Source organism: Vitis riparia, chromosome 3, assembly GCF_004353265.1.
Source record: "Vitis riparia cultivar Riparia Gloire de Montpellier isolate 1030 chromosome 3, EGFV_Vit.rip_1.0, whole genome shotgun sequence".
Classification (NCBI taxonomy): Eukaryota; Viridiplantae; Streptophyta; class Magnoliopsida; order Vitales; family Vitaceae; genus Vitis; species Vitis riparia.
Window position 1 is genome coordinate 8,032,829 of NC_048433.1, and position 22,038 is coordinate 8,054,866.

Below are 22,038 nucleotides of genomic sequence, written 5' to 3' on the forward strand. Positions count from 1 at the left end.
AAGCTCAAACCGATCACACTATGTTCATCAAGCATTCAGGAAATGGAAAGGTAACTATTTTGATAGAGTATGTGGATGATATCATACTCATGGGTGATGATGAGAATGAGATGAATCAATTGAAGACTTGTCTAGCAGCAGAATTTGAGATCAAAGACTTAAGGTCTTGAGGTATTTTCTTGGAATGGAGGTGGCTCGGTCCAAGAAAGGGATTGTGGTCTCACAACAAAAATATATCCTAGATCTACTCAAAGAGACAGGGATGAGCGGTTGCAAACCTGTAGACACACCAATTGATCCTAACAAAAACCTCGGAGATAGCAAGCAAGGGGCTCTTGTAGATATGGCTTTGTACCAAAGATTAGTGGGGAAGCTGATTTATTTGTCTCATACACAGCCTGACATTGCATTTGCGCTTAGTATGGTGAGTCAATTTATGCATTCTCCAAGTCAATTTATACATTATCCAAGTAAAGAGCATCTTGAAGCTGCTTATCAAATACTAAGATACTTGAAGAGCTATCCAGGAAAAGGTTTACTCTTCAAGAAGGGCAATCAACAGACAATTGAAGCCTAGACAGATGCAAACTGGGTTGCAACTGTGACAGATAGAAAGTCTACATCTGGGTATTGCACATATGTTTGGAGAAATCTGGTTACATGGAGGAGAAAGAAGCAAAATGTAGTAACCCGAAGCAGTGTAGAGGCTTTGTTTAGAGCAATGGCTAATGGAGTGTGTAAAATCATATGGTTGCAGCGAGTACTTGAAGAGTTGAGGCAGCCAGTAAACATGCCTATGAAGCTGTATTGTGACAACAAATCAACTATAAGCATAGCTCATAATCCAGTGCAACACGACAGGACCAAGCACATCGAGATTGATAGACACTTCATAAAAGAAAAGCTTGAAGCAAGACTTATTTGCATGCCATTTGTTCCTACAATGTAGCAAACTGTTGACATTTTAATGAAGGGACTGTTTCGACCAAACTTTGAGCTTCTTGTTAGCAAGCTAGGAAGTTAGTTAGGATTTTTATGTTTTCCTTCAATAAAATCTAGTAATAAACTTGGAGTAGATAGGACCTTTCCTATTTTTTCTCTTTAGTTACTATTTTGCCTCTTTACTTAAGTTAGGATTCTAGGCTGCTAAGAGTCTCACCTAGTTAGGATTCCAGGCTGCTAAGAGTCTCACCTAGTTAGGATTCCAGGCTGCTAAGAGTCCTATTCATTTACTGCTGTATTTCCAGAAGTTATAAATAAAAAAAAAGGAAGAATTTGGATTTTCTTCCAAACAGCTTTTCTCTATATTAGAAAAAGCATACCTTTTCCGCAAGGGCTCCAAGGAGCCGAATGTCTATAGGGAGGGGTTTCTCGTCATGTTCCATGAACTCAGCCTGCAAAGAACAGTTTGTGAATTCATTAATAAATGATGGATTGAAGTCTCAAACATAAAAATAATGATAATATCAACTCAAGACAACTGAAATGATTGCAGGAATACAACTTAGTTTTTTTCCCCTTAACCATCTCTTTGAAATTTCTCTTTGGTGAAGAGCTCACTTCCTCACTTAAATCACCAAGCAAGATCCAGTGTGAGATAATTTTGTGTTCATCAAAGATTAGCATGAGAAAATGAGTTAACAATTGATTAGGCCTGTGTAGGAGAACATTTTCCACAACTTGACTCTGTAGTTGGAAAAAATTCTCAGGACGACTTCCATAAGATCCAATAAAAAGTTGGACATTGTCATTTTAAGTACAGGATTTATAAATATTCCCACACCAAAGTAAAGGATTTCATAAACATTGCTAGAGTTTTTATGGTAATACCCTCCTGAATGCCTAACAAGAAATCATGTTCATATACTTCAAGGCCTTTGGTTGAGTCAAAATTCCAGACACTCTCAAATCCTCTAAACAATTTAAATAGGGGATTAGTTGAAGAAGAAATCTAACTTCATGTTACTTTTGAATATTAGTTTTGGGATGCAAAAACTATCCCAAATAGAAATAAATAAAATAAAATATGGGGTGTCACAATGACCAAAATAGAATACTATTAAAAAAGGATAATTACACTTACAACCCCTTCGGTTTCCAACAAAGACACTGCTACCCCCTGTAGTTTCTGAAATTACAATGCACCAAGGTTTCTGGTCAAACTACATGACCACTCCTATTGTCAGTTGACTGTTAGTTTTATTTATTTTTATTGGATTGACTGTTAGTTTTATTATGCAAGTCAGCCTAGATTTTTATAAAAATACCAACATTATCCCCTCAGGGGTGTTAAGAGTAATTCCAAAAATGATTTTCTAAGTAATCATATATAATCCTATTAAATTAAAAATAATAATAAAATAATCCTATATCATCAAAAATGATTTTAATTATGAGATATAAAAAAAAATCATTCTTAATTAATCACAATTAAATTTTTATTCAATAGACTAATTTTAATTAACGTCAAACTATTATAAACTAAAAACTCTAAAATAATATTAAATAATATCAATAACTTGGTTAGTAGCCAGCAAGAAGGTTAATATCAATGACTTCCTTAAGGTGAGAAGACCTCTCAAAGGCTAACAATAGTCCTCATTAAATTAACCAAGAACCCATAATCTACTATGTATCTTTGTCCTTGTCTAGTTCTTCACTTTCAAATTTAGGATGGAAAAAAAAGACTTATTAAAGATCCAAACTAATCGAAAAACCCAAAATTATTTTAGATGGATATATTACTTCAAATCAATAGAAGATTGAACAATTCCAAACAAAGCCAACCCAACTAACCCAGATGTAAACCCCACATTTTTCATGAAGCTAATTTCTTCATCCTAAAGGCACCATCATCCATTGATGTTTCATAGTAACAAAAACAAAAAAGAGGAAACAAAAAAAGCTTGAACATTTCCAAGGACTAGGCTTTACATATTTTTGTTTTGACTCATGAGTTTAAAATCATTTGGGTTTGTCAATGGTGGAGCTTCAACCATGTTAAAGTTGGTTAACAGCAGTAGTAATGAGCTTAAGAATTCATGTATGAGAGCAAAGCCTGTCATATCAACCCATAAATTCATGATGAAAACCCAAAAATTCTCTCTCAAAAGAGTAGGGCATTGGCAGAAACGCTAGAGTTTGTTGAATTTCTTCAATTACCAATTTTTTTAGAATTTAGGGATTTTTGGGATTAGGGTTTATCGGGTTATAAGGACTTTGGGAATTTTTTGTGTTAGGGTGTTGAAGATGAAGAAGATAAAGGAGTTAGGGAAAGAGTTTTAAGTCAGGATGTGAAGATAAGGAACATGGAGTGTGGAGATCAGAAGATGAGTTGCAGTACAGTCCGTGGCAAGGAGAAGAAAAAAGTGGAAGAAGCTAACAAAGGGAACGAATGAAAATAAAATGGAAAATAAGATGAGGAAGATGGGGAGGAGAGTAACCAGTTGCGCGAGTGTAAAAGAAAAAACATGAACAACATTGTTTATCCTCATCAAACATGAGGATATGTTTCTCATTTCACTTCTCTGTAAACTGCCATCAATCAACAACTTTAGACAGGGGGTGCAGTGTAATTTTAAAAACCACTGGAGGTGTCAGTTTATTTTTGATACCCCAGGGTGTGCAAGTGAAATTATACTAAAAAAATGATAAATTGGGAACATAATGGTCAAATCTTCAATGTCTCAAAAGTTATGCTGAGTTAAGCAAGTTTTGAAAATGCCATTTGCATCATAAATGTCCTGACATGGATTTTTGCAAATTTGCATTGACATAATGTAAGTTTATAGGGGATAAGGAAGCCGTAATGAAAGAGTATTCTATAAATTGTAATCACTGAGAGATAAATGTCTTACATTCTCTTTTATATTGTACCTATCCTTCGGTTCTTTTTTTAAATTTTGTACAATATGGGAGATTAAGAATGTAGGAAAGGGCATAAGTTTTTCAACAATTGAAAGCCACCAAATTGAAGAGGATCCTGACAACAAATCTACAGCATTTTGTTTGAAGTGAAAAAGGGTATCAAGCTATTTGCAACAGCCAACTTAATGATCCTCTTCCTCATTCCAGATAAGAGAACCATAGAAGAGCTGCCAAATCCAACTATATGAACATGCACTTCAGCAACACCATGCTTGACCTACTTACTAGATTTTCTTCTCTCTCAAAACAAGAGTTGTAATCCAACAAAAGCAATTTTGGGATATCACTGTTCCCTCCATGTTGACCTATTTCCAAACCCCCCCCCCCTTCTCTTTCCTTCTCTCTCTCTCTCTCTCACACACACACACACACACAAAAAAAAAAAAAGGAAAAATAGGGAAAAAAAAGTCAAAGCTTTTGTGACAATTTTAGATAGGCAACAAATAAAGGTATTTGGCCCAATAGACAAGGAATGAAAAGAATAATTGCTGCCAAGCACTCCTTTTTTTAACAGGAAAGAGAGATGTAATACAAAGTGCCCAACAAAAAAGGGGCTGCAACCCAAGCACAGAGGAAGTCTGCAAACATGCAAAGGCCAAAACAAATCAATAATTAATAAAACAAGAGAATAAAGAGAACAAATGAACACCACCCAAACGTTCTCAAAAGTCAAGAAATGAAAGATTCACAAACCCTGGAGCCCCACCATATCACAAGAAGAAAGCCATAAGAAACAGGTAACATTTCCTTCAACAAATTAGGGAATGAATCATCTCCCACACCACCTTGCTATTATTATCTACAAAGTGTACCGTTGAACTATTATCATTTACAATGCTGCCATGCAAAGTAAGCTACACTTCATTTAACCAATTAAGGGACAAACCAAAGACGCCATGAACAAGGACAGGATGCAAGGCAACAAACCAGCCAGCCATTCACGATATACAACAATATGCTTTGGCAACACCAAAAAAACAAGGCCTTGGAAACACAAATCTTTTGGCTAGAATGGAAGGAGACATAATTGATGTCAAAATCCTGTAATAGGATTTTATTGAGAAAGAACCTCTCAGATAGGCCCTTCCAGAACTCTTAAAACACTGCTAATAATCAAAGGACTTAGAAATAAGGACTCCACAAGATCCAATCCCAATCAAAGAAACTCTTTTAAACATACATTTTTGACAACCACTGTTCCTCATTTCCCACTACCAGTCTGCTATCCAAGCATGTCAATGGACAGTTAAACCATATAAGATTTAAAACCAATTGTTTAAAGAATCCTCCCTGTACCAAGGATTAGCCTTAAAAGTCACTTTTCACAAACTTAAATCAAAGGTCTCCCTTCCATCTCTCCCACTATAACTTGTGTCTAAGACTATCCCATTGGACCACAAGAATTCCATTTTTTTTTTTTTTTTGATAAATAAAGAATCAAATTGAATTAAAAAGAGCCGCCAAAAGAGCGACCCAAGGAATACAAGGCTCAACAAGAGCCCAAACAGGAGAGAAAAAGGCCAAAAGAAATAGAGCATCAACAAGAGCTCAACCATTCAAAAAAACTTACTAAAATCAGAGGACAATCATCTATGAACAACTTAGACTTTGACCATAGAAAGCAAACAAAATCCCTTTTCAGCCTTTGGAAAGAAAACACCTCGCTATCGAACACAATTTTGTTCCTTGCCTTTCAAACCTTCCAGAACAAGCATAAAGGGCTTACACTTCAAACCTTCATATGTTTTTTGCCCACAAAAGAACCATGTCGCCCCAACAATGTCTCTCTAATTGATGAAGAAAGCACCCAAAACATTGGAGAAGCAAGTGAAGCCATTTTTAGCATTGTATATGCAAGTAGTGTTTTCCAAGGCTATTGAGACTTACACCTTGAGGCCTACTCAAGGCGAGGCTATGCAAATTAGACTTGAGGCCATTTTTTTTTTTTGATAGCTAGGGAAAAATCTCATATAAAAAGAGGCGCCAAAAAAGCGACTCAAGGTATACAATACCTATACACCCACCACCAAAACGGCCAAAAAAGAAAAAAAACACCCAGCTGGCCCAACAAACAACCTTAGTTAGAACCCAACCAATCAATAAAACTAACAATAGTTAGAGGGCAATCAACTATAAACAACTTGGCCTCTGACCAAAAAGAAAGAACAAAAGAATATTTAAGTCTCTGGATTGACAACACATCATCCTTGAAGGCCAGTCTATTTCTCACCTTCCAAACCGTCCAAAAACTGTAGAAAGGAGTTGCTCGCCACACCTTCTTGAGCTTTTTGCCCACAAAAGAACCATGCCAACTAAGAAGAGTCTCTCTAACTGATGAAGGCAGCACCCATGACACCCCAAACAAATTAAAGAGTAAATCCCATAAGACCCTAGTTTTTGAACAATGTAGAAGAAGATGGTCTATGATCTCCTCTTTCTCAAGACACATAAAACATCTATTTTCCAAGGCCCATCCTCTTTTCTAAATAAGATCTAGGGTTAAGGTTTTGCCCCACGTAGCCTCCCAAGCAAAAAAGCTTATCTTGGGTTGCACCCACACATTCCAAATGCAACTAGAAGGAAGCAAAGAAGGACAGCCCGCTTCCAGATCAAGGTAGAGGGACTTGACCGGGAACTTTCCACTCTTTGTTTCGGTCCAAAACACCATATCATCCACATCCAAATTAGACTTGAGGCTATAGCCTCAATGGAGGATAATCAAGGCTTAAGCCTCACCCTATTAAGGCTTATAGCCTTAAGGTTATAGCCTAGAGGTTATTAAGGCTTAAGCCTCAAATATTCACAAGGTTTTAATGGGTTTAGGCCCTTTATAGGCTTTTTGTATACATTTTATAAGAGGTTTAAGCCTTAATATTCATTGGTTATAATGAGTTGTGCTTTTATGAGGTTTTGATTTATAAATTTATAAGTTTTGTCTTACATCCAAGATTAAGTTTAAAACTTTTTTAAAAAATAATAATAATTAGTTGACTACCAAATAACCCTTTAATGGAAATGAAAGGAAGAGATTGAAAAGAAGAAATAAAAGAATTGTCAGTCCCTATAATGATCGAGCTTATATATAATCATTATTCTATTATTAATGGATAAAGGAAAAAAGAACACTGTAATTAATGGATAAAGAAGAAAAATGGGTTAATATTAACATTGATGGACACAATAATAGAGCAATTGGATATAATTATCATTCATTATAGAATTCTACCAATGGTAGTGACGGTAGTTTTGAAGAATATTTGATAAATGCATGAAAGAGAGTTGGATATTAGAAATCAAAGAAAAACTAATTAGAAGTTCTTGAAAATGACATACAATTAATTTGATTACTATGCATCGAGTGGTTTTCTTATTAGTTTATTTTCATATGATTTTTTTTAGTATTTTTCTGGTTTTTAAGTTATTATTATTATTATTATTATTTTTTTTTTTTTTTTTTTTTTAAATTGAGGCTTACGCCTTGTTCTACCTTGAGGCTTACACCTTGTTCCTCCTTGACACTTACTCTTCACCTCATTTGGACAAAACACCTCAAGACCGCCTTTAGCCTTTTAAAACATTGTATGCATGCAAGCAATTGACCACATAACTAAATGAATATTTACATTAAGATGCATAAGAGGAAGCCTTTCTGAACATTTTCTAATGTACCTGATCTTCCTTGAAATTCAAATGAAGGCAGGAAAGAAATGAGGAGGTCAGAGAATGCTTTTCGAAAGAGTAAGTCTACCAACTTGTGACAAATATTCTCCTCCAAGAAGTCAACCCTCCCTAAAACCAAGGATGAAAATAACAGTTTTCACAAATATACTGGTAACTTGATTTTACGGATATATCGGAATATATCATGAAATATTAGTGGATATTTTTATACAAAATACTGATGGAGTGAAAATTTTAAAAACTCATGAAAATGTTGGAAAACTTCTAAGAAATGATATAAAAAGTAATAATACCTATATTATAATTGAGATATGAATAAATTGATGCAAAAATGATTTAATTTATGATATTTTATAATAATAATAATGGGTGATATTTGAAAATGCATTTAAAACTAAAATGATAATTTGTAGAATTTGAAAATAAATTTAATAGTGAAATGATAATTTATCTACTTTATAATATATGTATATTTATCATATTTGTATATAATTCCTGATTTTTTTGTTGTTTTAAAATAAATTAAATGGAATTTGAAAATAAATAAGTAAAATGAATATATTTATTAAAACTTTATTTTAAAATTTTATTTTTTAAAATATATATAAAATTGAAGTGTAAACATAAAATACATAAAATGTCGGCCATTATATTACTGAACAACATGTTTGCTTGGTGGTGCAGGGTCCTATTTCTGAACCTGAGAGACCAGGTTCGAGTCTCCCAACCAGCATTTTGCTGGCTTTGACTGGCTTTGACCCATCGAAAAATAGGGAAAATCCTGATAAATTGGTGAAATATCAGGAAAATCGCAAAAAATAGAAATATATCCAGAAATATCGATTGGAAGATATATCTTCCCAAATTTCTTGTCAAGATCCACCGATACCCAATATATTTTTTTTTTTGGATAGGTTCCACCAATACCTGATATATCAAGGATATATCGGCAATACATCCCAATGTTTTAAACCGTGCCTAGAACATCTCTTCAACTAAGACCCAAATAAATCAAGACTTGAACACTATATTCAATGACAATCCAAGTATTTAGTGGTTAGGCCCTCTATAGAATCCATTGAAAAGGTCAATAACTCCACCTCCTCTACCTTCCCTAACAAAATCAATTCACTTTTTTTTATCAAAAACAAAAGATGTATTAATTGTAGTTAAAAAGACAAAATCAGTTCACTTTTTGCCAAGTAATTTTCAAGCCACCAATACTCCAAACATAAAAAAACTCATCCAACATCCAACATTCAACAATTGTTCACTATCAGCACTGAATAATAATAATAGTAATAACAATAACAATAATAACAATAAAAACAATAATGATAATAATAATTTCAAAAAAGCAATTAATTGTTTGTAAACAAGAGATAATCTACCCTCATCACTCATAGCATCCACCTTAATATCTTTGATAACCCCTTTTGTGCTATAAACATAAAAGAACTCAAAACCTCCATCACAAAAATAATTTCATCTATTTATTAATCAAAAAACATTTTTTACCACTAAAAATAAAAATAAAAATAATTATTATTAAATCTCCTTTCATTTGAAAGAAGCTATACCACCTCATCCATTCTGACTACTCAAATTCAATAAGAAGAGGGATTATGAGACTCATCCATATTTGGAGCTGGGAAACTTTTTGTTATTTATATATAGATTGAATCATTTATTTATTTATTAATTTAAAAGGGAGTTTACAGCATGCTAGAATTTGTGTGGAAGACAATGTTGTGTTCCTTATTATGGAACAATTGAGATCATAGGAAAGAGATATCCACATTCTTATAGAAGTGAATAACAACATATTTAGGTTGGAGGAAAAGGTAATGATGATCACCTACTACTATAGGGCTTGGCATCATAATGGAGCTATTTTGAGTTCATATTAAGTCTTTCTCTGAATTAGAATTGGGATTATAATACTTCACTATTACAATACCAATGCTGAATTAGAAAATACCCAAATAGAAATTTTCAGGGGGCATACATGTCCAAGTTACAATCATCACATACTTGACACACATCCTACAACAGTAATAAGAAAAATCCACATAAAAAAATAACATACCAAATTAAGAAGTGTTGCAAGAATCTCAGGAGGAATATTTGGAGATGAAAATGCCATCTCTAAACTCCGAACTAATTGCTTTTGACTAGTATCATTTAGCTGTGCCCAACAGCTAACAAAACCAGCTGCAAACAACTCCCGCCCCACAAAAGGCTGCAAAAGCTGAGATTAGAATGTAAACCCCATTTTAGAGCATTACAAATAAAGACAATTAACAATACCTGCAACTGTGCAAGCCTAGCACAGGTTCGTAAAGCAGGAGAGGGTGATTCCTTTAGAAGTTCAATGCTAAAATGCCTCATCCATTCTGCCCAATCTTCCTTGGTACTACGCTGAGAAGCCTCTCCAGCAGTGCGCAATCGACCATCATTAACCTGTATGAGACTTGTAAAAAGTCAAAGACCCTCTCAACTCAATTAGATGAGAGGTACACAAGTCAAGTAAAATAGCTCCTAGCATTAGCCAGAAAGAGAAAAATCAGATCAATGTGACAACAAAATACACATTTGCATGGGCAATAACAGAGAAATTATTATGCCAAACTAGATAAAGAGATATTGGGTATTGTATCACAACACAATCACTAAAGCACTCTCTGTATCAAAAAATTAAAAAATGTTTACTAAGTTATAACAAGCCTGGCACTTCCATCAACACCCTCCTATAAATCTGTTGTGTAAGATGTTTCTCATATCTAAATTATTGTTCTAATATCTATTTCTAATAATCAAAATTTTGTACTTATTTGTATCATTTTAATGTATTATTTTCCAATGTAGCTAGCTAGCTTTGCGGTACCCAGGAAATGCCAATATCTAAAACATGTTCTTTACTCAGTCAGCAACAATCCCACAAACAATGTCAAACATGTTATATATGACATGTAAAAAGGATTACTGCCAACAAGACTGGCCAAGCATCTAGGCTTTTTCTAGAGCTTCCATTTCCGCTTGCTTACATCATTTCACAACCATCATGCTAAGCATTCAGTAAGATACCTGATGGCCTCTGATTTGTCTCTGTGCATCAGAACCATCCTCATAAGGATCATTCTCCACATCATTTAAAGGGTCACTAGTGACCTCCACTGGAAACCGACTGATTAATCGTCGAGCAGCAGTGCTTCCCAATATTAGTGGCTCACGCCTCTGTAAACGCCCTTCAATTTCTTCAAATTCTTTGTGCTGAAAATGAATGCAATTTTATATTCAAAATCTCCCGAGAAAGAATTTCATGAAAAATGGCGATAATCAAGTAGAAAACAATACCCGCAAGTGATGCTTCATCAAAAGTTTATGAATCGATGGAATAAAAATGGTGAAGTCTCCTCCAAGGGCATGAGCAAGACAACATAGTGCATCAACAGCATCCTTTCGAAGCTCGTCATTCCTTCTGAAAATCAAAAGCCTAGACCATTAGAAAATATAGTAAAAGGGAAAATTAAAAGTTCAGTTAAAAGATCAAATTACAAACACAGTGCAAGGGGCAAGATCAATAGAAAACATGGTATACATCATTCAGTTACAAGCCATAGAAATCAATGAAATCCTCAAAATCTACACACATTTATATAAAGTTTACGATGTTAGGAAAACTCCGGTTACCAATCAATAATATAAAGCACATGATCAAAAAAGGCAAAATTAGATCGCCCAGAGAACACCCTAATTTATCGAAGGGTCAATAGAAGGACCGGAATGGGAAAAAAATTGCTCATTGGATTATTACGTTTTCATACAAATAAAATAAATTAAAATAATGGCTTACTATGCAACAAGAAATATGAATTATGCTTCTATTGCTCAAAACTGTGATATGTAGAACACCTCTAGCAGAATAAGTGTGAGTGTAAACCTTGAATGACACCACCATAGAAATTCACGTGTCCAACACTATTTGGGCACTCGAAAACATCTCAATTTTGTTAGCTCTATACGTTCATGCACAAACACAGGCACAAAAAATGCCCACATGTAATGTTGTCTGAAGTTAGATCAGAAATTACAGGAACCACAAGGCTGCAGACATGATCAAGTAGCATTTGAACCATTTTGGACAAGAAAGTTATATGGTATCAACATCTGTGTATAACTTTAGAATTTTATTTCTTATCATGAGGTTTTTACACCAACAAATACAAGAAAACAATAAAGTTATAAGATATACAACCAACGAAACACATATACACATGCCAACCCCCCATTTGATCTCTGTAAAGTATAATATCAAGGGTATTCACATCTTATGCAGTTTTTTCCAATCAGAGTATTTACATCTTATGCAGTTACAGGTGTAACTTTGTAATATCGACATGTTTTATACTCTTACTATTTTCTTCTCTTCTTCAATCTCTTTTTTTTTTCCTTCATTTTCAATAGTCTCCACTTCGTTAATTTAAAAAACAAACATGAGGCAGCCCCACTTTAAATTTGTGTCAGAAACTGCTCTCAACTACTCATGCTAACTGCTTCTTACACATTATTCTCCCTTACACACGTTATGGCAATCCACATGCATAGAGCTCATTCATGGTTAGAGTCTAAACAAAAAAAGACAGGCTTTCTTTCTTTCTTCTTACTTTTTTCCCCCTTTCTTTAGTGGGAATGCATCACAACAGCAAAACATTTATTCTAACTGACAATGAAGCAATCCCAAGTCAAATGTGTCAACCCCTCTACCTTATGCCACTCAAAGACTCTCGAACATAGGACTTCTAGTTCATTGCCAAAGGACACAACCATTAAACAACACCCCAAGGGCCCACCAATAAGATTTCTATTATATATTTAAATTAGAATTCTAGAAAAGGTGAAACTGACCCATCCAAGACTAGCTTCAAATGATGCACGAGAGCAGAGATGTGGCCAGTGACCTGATAGAAAAGAAATACAAACGGAAAAAGACAAACCATTAAGAGAAATTATGTATAATATAAAATAAATAAATTAATAGAATAGTTTCTACCAAGCTTATTAACCAAGAGAAACTTGTTGCTAACCTGCACACGAGGAATTAATCTCGTCAGGGTTTTGAAGGCAGCACGTCTTATAGCCACTGACGCATCCACTTTGAACAATCGAATGAGCGCAGGAAGTAGTAGATGCATATGTTCATCCAATGTCCCTATAGTGTGAATTGTTATGAGAGTTACTGTCCAGCTTACCATATTTAAGATCTAGAAATAATAACCTTATATCTTAGCAATATACATAGCATCCCAAAATCTAGAAGAGTACTAACCACCAAACACTTCAAAGGTGTGAAGAATATCAAGAACATAAGTGTAATCATTACACCTCTCTGCATCACTCAGAACTTGAATACATGATGGAAGAATGAGAGGAAGATATGTTCTGAATTCATCATTGAGAGCCAAGCAAAGTTGTTCCACTAGGTGCAGAATCTGAAGAAAAGAGTGCAGAAAAAATTGGAGATAATATTTGTAAATCAACGATTTTGTCAAAGCAGATAACTGTACCAAGAAAAACCCACACTTACTGGTAAGCCATGCACAGGGCGATTGCTAGATGGCAAACTGAAGGATGGCCATAATTCAGAAATAAGCAACAGCAACTCTGGCAGATATTTACGAATATGCTACACAGGCACACCAAAGTTCCTTAAATTACTCTGGAAAGACTCAAACATTATGCATGAAAATTAGATAAGTAAAAATCATGACATGCAAAAATACCTGGCGAACAATAGACACTAGAGTTCCAAGCTTCCAGGTGATAAATTCTTTTAGGCCATCTTCACAAGTACGAACAGTGACAAAAAGATCAGGCAAAACCTGCAGGAAGAGAAGGATGAGAACAGTTGAGTTTAGTCAAGCATAAACTAATCATGATGTATTCCATCTACTAAAAACTTAGTATTAAAAAAATATATATGATATTGAACATAGTTAGGCAAATGATCAGTTCACCTTACATCAGATTTTACATATCAAGATTTTTCTACAACTTATTTTACTTAAGCACAAAAGGTAAGTTCAATATCATACAGGGAAATTTTCATTATGTGAACTAAAGTTGTTCAACTTGAAAGTATATAAAGGTGGACTACTGCAAGATTAATGAACTGACCTTCGGTAAGTATGGAACACAACCAAGACCCATAGACTAATCTCGCAAAGAAGGAAAAAGGTAAAACAAATAAGTAAATGAATAAGTAAAGAAATAAAAAGACAAACAAAGAATAATATTAGACTTCAACAAGTAATAACAATAATAGACATCATAAAGAGTTTCATTTATGTTAAATATACCTTAAATATAAACATAAGAGATCCCACAACCTTTTGGTGGTAACTAGAAAGTGAAGCATCCCTAAGAATTCGCATAAGGGAATTGATAGCAACCTGAAGATATGGATAAATATGTTAGAACAAGCAAGAAGGATAACAGCCATTCTCAGGTTCAACTATTACCGTTGAATAATAATCTTCAGATGTCGCAAAAGATGGCCAAAGGTCCATAGGCAGTTCATCCATGGAACAAATGTGTTGACCTGCATCACTAGCTGGACGAGCAACTTCTCCATGTAACCCTGGCAAGCGCTGCTGATTTCGCTTATGCACATGTGGATCCAAAGCTCCCATAATACCAAGAACCTGGTGAAACCAATCATGATTGCATCATGAAACAAACTAAAAGAATATGGCTACAACATTCTAGTGTATAAGCACTTACCTTTAGTACTTCTCGCCTGGTAGTCCAGGCTAACTCACCATTAAGCAGCTTCAAGAGTAAGCCAAGCAACTGTGGGTATGCATTGTATGGAGCTATAACATACCTGTTCTCAGAATTAAACAAGATACTTAGATTAAAGTTCTCTCCTTTTCAATTAAAAAAAAGGACTTCATTAACCAGAAAAGAGATACAAGGATGAAATATCCTAGGACAAAACAACCCAACTGCACGAAAAAAGGAAAAATAAAAGAAAACAAAAAAGAAAAATATTCCACACTCAGCAGAAATCCAAGCTAATGATCTAACACCCCTCTTAGCTAGCACATCCACCAATCCAAGCATCTACAAGAAAAAGTCTCCTCATCCAGGGATCACAGTGCCATATACCACTGCTTCTGAAGATGCCAAAGAAACAACCAGTAAGACCCCTTCCACAATATGAGATTTCTCATCCCCAAAGCAAGAGCCTCTTTATGACCGAATGAGGCTTGAATCCCTGCTTCAACAGCCATCCCAATTCCCAACTGATCTAGAAAAGCTAGAAGATCATTCCTAGGAAGAGCATTTCCAGCTTCACTAAAAGGCCCTACTAAGGCCCATTTAACCAGGAACTCCAACCAAGAGTCCATCAATTTTAACCTCCTACACAAAGGATGAACCCATTAATCTAATGATTGTCAATTCCCTCTGATTCCCAAGAAAACAACCCCTAACCCATACTAATAAGCAAAGCTCTGAAACTCTAATGAACTGAATTTGAGACAAGCACACTATGATACAACTCCACCTCTTATCCTCCTACCAAAGCTACCAAAAAAGATCATCGACACACTATCTTAATTCTAATTAAAATGTCCTAGATATTTCCTTGGAAGCACCTTAGACCCCCAATTATGACAAACAACCATTGCCATAGTTTTGGGCGGGAAATTGTAAGTGGATGAAATTTTGGAAGGACAAGTGGTGTGTTGATGATTCCTTGGAAAAGGCTTTTCTTGAGTTGTTTTTTTAGTCTTTGCTAAAGATGCTTGGTAAACCAACTGTGGGAGCTATTTGAGGAAGGTGGCTGTTGGAATTTTGAGTTCACAAGACAAAATAATGACTAAGAGTTGGGAGAGGTGGAAGCTCTTTTCAAAATATTGCCAGGGCGAACGATTAAAATGGATGTTGAGGACATCAGGGTTTGGTGGGCATAAAAGAGTCACAAATTTACAGTTAAATCCTTTTTACTCCTTAACAAATTGTAGATTGAAGGTGTTTCTATTAGGTATTGTGTGGAACCCTTAGATCTCAATGAACATTAACTTTTTTGTTTAGGAAGCTTTATAGGGAGGAATTTTGACTCTAATTCAGCTCAAAAGGACGATTAACGAATACTGAGTTAGTGTTATTTGTGTAAACAAAGAGGAAGAAACAACATATCATATCCTCTTCATTGTTCCAAAGTAGCCATGCTATGGCAGTTAATTTTTGCTATGTTTGGCATTTAATAGGCAATGCTCACCTCAGTCAATGATGTCCTTAGCTGGCATGGATCTTTTGTAGGGAGGAAGAGGAAGCAAGCATGGAGAGTAGCTCCTTTGTGCTTATTTTGAATCTTATGGAAGGAGAGAAATAGGAGAACCTTTGAAAACTCTAAAATGTTAAATCAAGCAATTAACAATCCTTTATGTACATGTTCCTAGAATGAGCTAGGGTCCACATAGGTAGGAGATTGTCATTGTTTGGTGGAGTTGTAAGTAAGGTGAGGGAGTTCCTTTTTGTGTTTCCCTGTGCTTTTTTGGCCTTAGGCACTTTGTATACATCATACATACTTTTGTGTGTCCTTTTGGTATACTTTTTTAAAATAAATGTTATTACTCTGTGTGTGTGTGAGAGAGAGAGAGAGAGAGTTTTTAAGGCCTTTATGGGCTTTTCGTATACATTTTATAAGTGGTTTAAGCCTCAATATTCATTAGTTTTAGTGAAGTGTGCTTTTATGGGGTTTTGGTATGGATTTATAAGTTTTGTCTTGCATCCAAGACTAAGATTGAACCTTCTAAAAAATAAGGGTTAATTGACTACCAATTAACCCTTTAAATGGAAAGGAAAATGTGAAATTGAGAAAAAGAAATAAAGGAATTATTAGTCTCTATAGTAATTGAGCTTGTGTATAATCATTATCTTATTATCGAGAAACAAAGGAGAAAAAAAAAATTTTTTTAAATAGGTAAACAAAATAAACATATTAAAAGTGCTAATTGAAGGCACTACACATGTCGTATATACAGGAAGCTAGGAAAGCATAACAAAAGGAAAAAAAAATTAAGGGCAACAAAAAATAATCGCCCCTTCAAGACGATCTTAACTAGTGTATAAAATCTAACATGATTAGGGAATCCCCATTTATGTGCATGGTCAGCTATAACAAAAAATTACAAAGAAATGAGAATTTTTATGAATGATGAGACATTTCTTTGCTTTCAAAAGATATTCGATTCCCTTCTTGCTAAATTGTCCAAAATACATGATGATAGGATAACCTTTTAAACCTTCTTCCAACTTTTACCCACAAACGAACCATGCTACCCTAATAGTCTTTTTATTGAACATTGTGTCACCCACATAACCCTAAACAAGAAGAAAATCAAATTCCGTAAGCCTTAAGCATGGTCAATTGACTCTTCCTCTTCCATATATAGAAAACATCAGTTCGCCAAAGATCATCCTTTTCTTTGCAGTGGGTTCAACGTTAAGGGTAAAGGAGAAAAAGGATTTATGGCCAAGCTAAGGATATTTTCATTGGGATCCAAGGGTTCCACACTATACCTAATGGAAACACCTTCAATCTACATTTGTTAAGGAGTAAAAGGATTTAACTGTAAATTTGTGACTCTTTTATACCCGCTAAACCCTAATATCCTCAACATCCATTTTAATTGTTCACCCTTGCAACATTTTGAAAAAAGCTTCCACCTCTCCCAACTCTCAGTCATTATTTTGTCTTGTGAACTCAAATTCCAACAACCACCTTCCCCAAATAGCTCCCACGGTTGGTCTACCAAGCATCTTTAACAAAGACTATAAAAACAACTCAAGAAAAGCCTGTTCCAAGGAATCATCAACACACCACATGTCCTTCCAAAATCTCACCCACTTACAATTTCCCACCCAAAACTCAACCCTCTTATTAAACTCCTCCATCCGGTCCTAATAGCCTTCCACAGCCCCACTCCATATCCTTCTCCCGATGCTTAAGAACACCAACCCCCCTCTCCCTCCCCATACTTTCCTCAAATCACTTGTTTTCAAAGGGACTCATTCTCACAAGGGCATTGTTTAGAGTAGACAAATTTTTTATACCCAAGCCCCACCCAATTTTTTTCCAAGCAAATTGTCGAGACTAGTTCACTAGATGAGGCCTTCTTTAGAGCTCTATAAAGCCCTCTTTAAAATACAAGCTCCATTGCCAAAATGAAGAGATAAAAGTCTTAAACCCATTAAAACCTTTTAAATATTTGAGGCTTAAATCTTAATAGCCTTAAGGTTATACACCTCAACAGGGAGAGGCTTAAGCCTTAATTACCCTATACTGAAGCTATAGCCTCAAGGCAAATTTGTTAGCCTCGTCTTGAGGCGAGCCACTAATAGTCTTGTCAAGCATTACTTCCATCTAAAGACCAACTCCAATGTGGAATATAATCAAATAATAAACAAATTGTAAAAGAAAGAAATAGAAAAGGGCAATCATAATTTCCCATCAATTCAAATTGCATGGTAAAACAAAATTCCAAGAGAGTTACTAGAGAGCATATAGGGTACCAAAAAGGAGCTTCACTACATTGGCCTACTCCATCATAACATAAAGGTGTTTTCTTATAGGTAAATAAGAGAATATATTAAAAACACAAAGGGCGCATCAGAGAACTCATGAAGTATACAAGAAGGGGCCAAAGGTAAAAAGAACAAACCCACCCTAGCAACCCAGAAAACGAGAACTATGCCTAGCCGCCTCGCCGACCCCCACTATTTTCAACACCGAAAATAACCCATTTCTAGATAATAGAAGCCAACAAGGCCAACAATTTAAAGTCAACAAAAACCTCACACAACAAGATTAGTGGCCCCATTACTCCTCTCCCTACCCCTAATTAACAGAGGGGAACTTTTGTAATTAACCAAACACCCCAATTTTAAGATCTCCCTCTCAAAATAGGAAGTCAAGTTTGGCTTCCTTGTCCCTCCTGAGACACAAGCACCACACCCCCTCCTTTTCTCCATTTTCCTCAAAAGGGAGAAAATTTCCTTTTCAAAACCATAGATGGGCATCCCCACAAGGCTACTAAAAGTATGTCAACTTAGAAAAAAGATCATAAAAAAGAACCTCCTCCCCTATCGGCCAATCGAATAACTTCACCTCTAAAGACACCCGTTTCTCAAGTCTGGCCACCAAATCTTTGCCTAAAGGGTCTTCCACAACATTCTTCAAACACTCCAAAAGAGATCCATCTTGAAGCATTGTCTTGAGAGGACAACATCCCACTCCCACAGGACCTTCACAAAACCCCACTTTTGTTTGAGAAATTTTTCCCCATCACGATTTTCTCATAAGGATTGAAACAAAGGCCTACTACAACCAAACGACCTAGCCACAAAAGCAATAGGAGAAGAGAAAGAGGGAGTCCCTCCCCAAAATAAAGAGTTTAGCCTACCTTCAAAGGTGGCTGCTTCACCCAAAAGAACCTCACCAACGCCCAAATCCCTCCCTTCTGATCCTTGAGACCTTGCCTGGAGAATGAGGTCGTCAAAAAACCCTCCTCTCTCATCGTTTCTCTTCGTTGGTCAGAGGGTACAGAAACCCCTTAAAGGCACTTGAAAAAGACCTTGACCCAACCTTGGTAAGCCCACCAACGCTTGGCCTTGGCCCAACCAAGGCATGCCCTCCAACGATTCCTTCTACAGTGGGCAATCTCTTAGAATTGGGTCATCTCAATAAGAATCCCCTGGGAAGGCCAAAAAGACAGCTCTTATCTATCACACCTAAGCCCACATTGGAAGAGCAAGGGCCCACCTCTGCCTTTTCTTTAGGAAGCAAAAAGCCCATCAACCCATCAAAAGCCTCAACTGGACTCATAGAGGGCTTAAAGCCCGCTTCCCCAACCTACTCCAACAAAAGGTTGCTGCCACTGTTTCTAGAGGGTGCTTTCACTGTCGAAGTGTGCATAGAGTGACTCAACACAAAATCTAACACCTGTAAAACATCTACAACACTCTTCCCTTCATCCCTCCCCACTCTCCCAATTGTGCGTGAACAATCGTCACCTTCTTCCCTAACCTTTGAATCTCTATGCCACCCTTTAGAGACCACCAATGTCATCCATGGCAAGATCTCCCACCAAAGTTGAATGGCAAAAACCTTAGCCCCATCCACTACATGCAGCTTTCCCAGCACCTTCTTCCCATTGGATTTTACAAGGATCTTGGCCTATTGTAGATGACGCCTCTCCTCTGTCTCCTCATCCATGGCCATCAAACCTACACAAGCATCCCCAAATCTCTTAAAGAACTCTATTCCCCACAAATGCAACGAAAATCCTAACATTCTCACCCAGACTTCATTGGCACTAACACCATCCCTGAAACAACCCACATCTGACTTCCACCACTTCAAAAGCAATTTTTTTTCCTTCAAAAATGTTGTCCCTCAAACACTAAACCCTTTCTGCTTCAAAAGGACTTTCAAACTCAAATAAAATAAGGGACCCTAGGTTACCACTTAATCTCCAGTAAAGCCTATCCCAAGATTTCAAAACACCTAAAACCAGAAGCAGGTTTGTAGAGACACCCCATCTCCCCACTAAGCACTTTTTGAGAAACTCATGAGTTATTCAAAACTTGCTCTAGCACACTCTGAAGCCAAACTGCCTCATCCACCTCCTTCAAGCCCTTACTCAGTACTTCCGCAAAAGACATTCCTTTTGGAGGGGCTCCCCTCCACAATCCTCCAAGTGGGAACAACAGGCTTTGGGACCTCTGAAGGCCTAGACACAAGGCTAACACCAATGCTCCTTAGATTGAAAGCAAGGGTCTTCCATCCCCCTAGAACCTTTTCTCCTTTGTTGACACCATAAAATAAAGAAGAAAACTCCCTGCGTTGTTTCTCCGAATCTCCAGTTTAAAACCCTTGCCTCCCTCATTCCACTCCATCTTGAATAGCATTCCAGACTTCCCTTTGCAGCAAACCTCCACCCCCTCCAACAACAGTGCTAGACCCCTCTCTAAATTTGATCCATGTGGAAAACCCTCAGCCCCTCTCTAGAATCTTTCCATCGGAGACAATGTAATCAAAGTCTTTAGTTACTTATGCCCAAAGGGACATCAAAGTGAATCCAAACACTTAATCCTGCCATAGACCTCATTTTATACTCTAACCATCATCGCATTTCTCTTGATTCCTCAACTCTGCAAGTTAATCAATGTACTACAGTTGAATTGGATATAATGTCCATGCAGAAATAGTGGATCTCAATGCAGAAGAGCTCCTAAAATAATTGCTAATAGTTAATTAATTTTGGCTTCAGTTGTATATTTTCCATCAATTGCTTCGAGGTAAATGTGTAAATAACTCACCACAAAGCCCCACCAACAGCTAGCATCAAATTTCATGAGGATCCTCATGCCTTATAAAGAAAATTTGTTATATTCTTTTTCATCAAATATTGAGAATTTAGAGGAATGTAACCTTATATCAGTATAAGAAGGCTGAGCAGGGATGCTTGCTTTTTTCCACACAAATGTGCAAAACAATGGCTAAAGAAATTACAGATTATAAAGCAACATAAAAGCATTGCATACCCAGTGCTTTGCACAACTTGACCAAGAGTTGCAACAGCCACTTCACGTTTGGTGACAGCAGCTCCATCCATTAGAGCTTCAACAATTAATGGCATAAGATCAGTTACATTCTCTCTCATTGCAGAACCACCCTAAACAAAAATGACAACCAAAATAGAACAATCAATAGCAGGCAAACAAGTTAAGTTACATATTCAAAAGCATGATAAAGGACCATGATCCACCACAAGGTCCTAACAAAAACTGTATATCCTTAAAAGCTTGTAAACCGATTTAACACTCTTTTTTTTTTAATTAGAAAATACAAAGAAAATTAAATCGAATAGAAGAACCAAAACTCTCCAAAGCAAAAGGACAAAAAATAGACAAAAAAGAACCAAGGATTAGTTGTTTGGGGGTGGTGGTGAAACCAATAAAGTAGGAGAGGCTGAGCAAATGTCTACCTTTGGTTGAGTCGAATCCATCTTCAAAATCTTACTTTTTCTTTCTATTAAATGTGAAGAATTTCTTAATTCCTTTATTGATTTTTTAGGTACACACCATACACATATATATACACAAATGACTGTATAAGAAAATATCAATCTAGCTTGATTCTCTCCTAAAATTAGGAAACTGAATCATTCTAAATGATCTCTCCTTTTTTATTCCTAAAATACTTTCCTAAATTAAAACCCTAACTTTGAATGCCAAATTTCAACACTCCCCCTCAAGCTGGAGAATATATATCATATAATCCCAGCTTGCAAGTTAAGTCTTCGAAGTTAGGCCTAGGTAAAGCTTTGGTGAGGATATCTGCGGTTTGGTGCTTGG

The 22,038-nt window shown here is 36.0% G+C and overlaps 1 protein-coding gene across 1 annotated transcript in view; it reads right to left on the minus strand.

Moving 5' to 3' along the window:
• LOC117910833 (serine/threonine-protein kinase TOR) overlaps positions 1 to 22,038 on the minus strand; it is a 121,097-nt gene that overhangs the window by 38,034 nt on the left and 61,025 nt on the right. Inside the window, exons 15-29 of the mRNA XM_034825005.1 lie at positions 21,226 to 21,356; positions 14,392 to 14,494; positions 14,130 to 14,312; positions 13,968 to 14,060; positions 13,786 to 13,821; positions 13,392 to 13,490; positions 13,196 to 13,294; positions 12,938 to 13,100; positions 12,696 to 12,820; positions 12,517 to 12,569; positions 10,966 to 11,089; positions 10,696 to 10,881; positions 9,919 to 10,071; positions 9,698 to 9,850; positions 1,323 to 1,394 (exon numbers count right to left, since the gene is read on the minus strand). Of these exons, the coding sequence (XP_034680896.1) occupies positions 1,323 to 1,394; positions 9,698 to 9,850; positions 9,919 to 10,071; positions 10,696 to 10,881; positions 10,966 to 11,089; positions 12,517 to 12,569; positions 12,696 to 12,820; positions 12,938 to 13,100; positions 13,196 to 13,294; positions 13,392 to 13,490; positions 13,786 to 13,821; positions 13,968 to 14,060; positions 14,130 to 14,312; positions 14,392 to 14,494; positions 21,226 to 21,356 (1,773 nt within the window). The remainder of the gene's footprint in view (positions 1 to 1,322; positions 1,395 to 9,697; positions 9,851 to 9,918; positions 10,072 to 10,695; positions 10,882 to 10,965; positions 11,090 to 12,516; positions 12,570 to 12,695; positions 12,821 to 12,937; positions 13,101 to 13,195; positions 13,295 to 13,391; positions 13,491 to 13,785; positions 13,822 to 13,967; positions 14,061 to 14,129; positions 14,313 to 14,391; positions 14,495 to 21,225; positions 21,357 to 22,038) is intronic.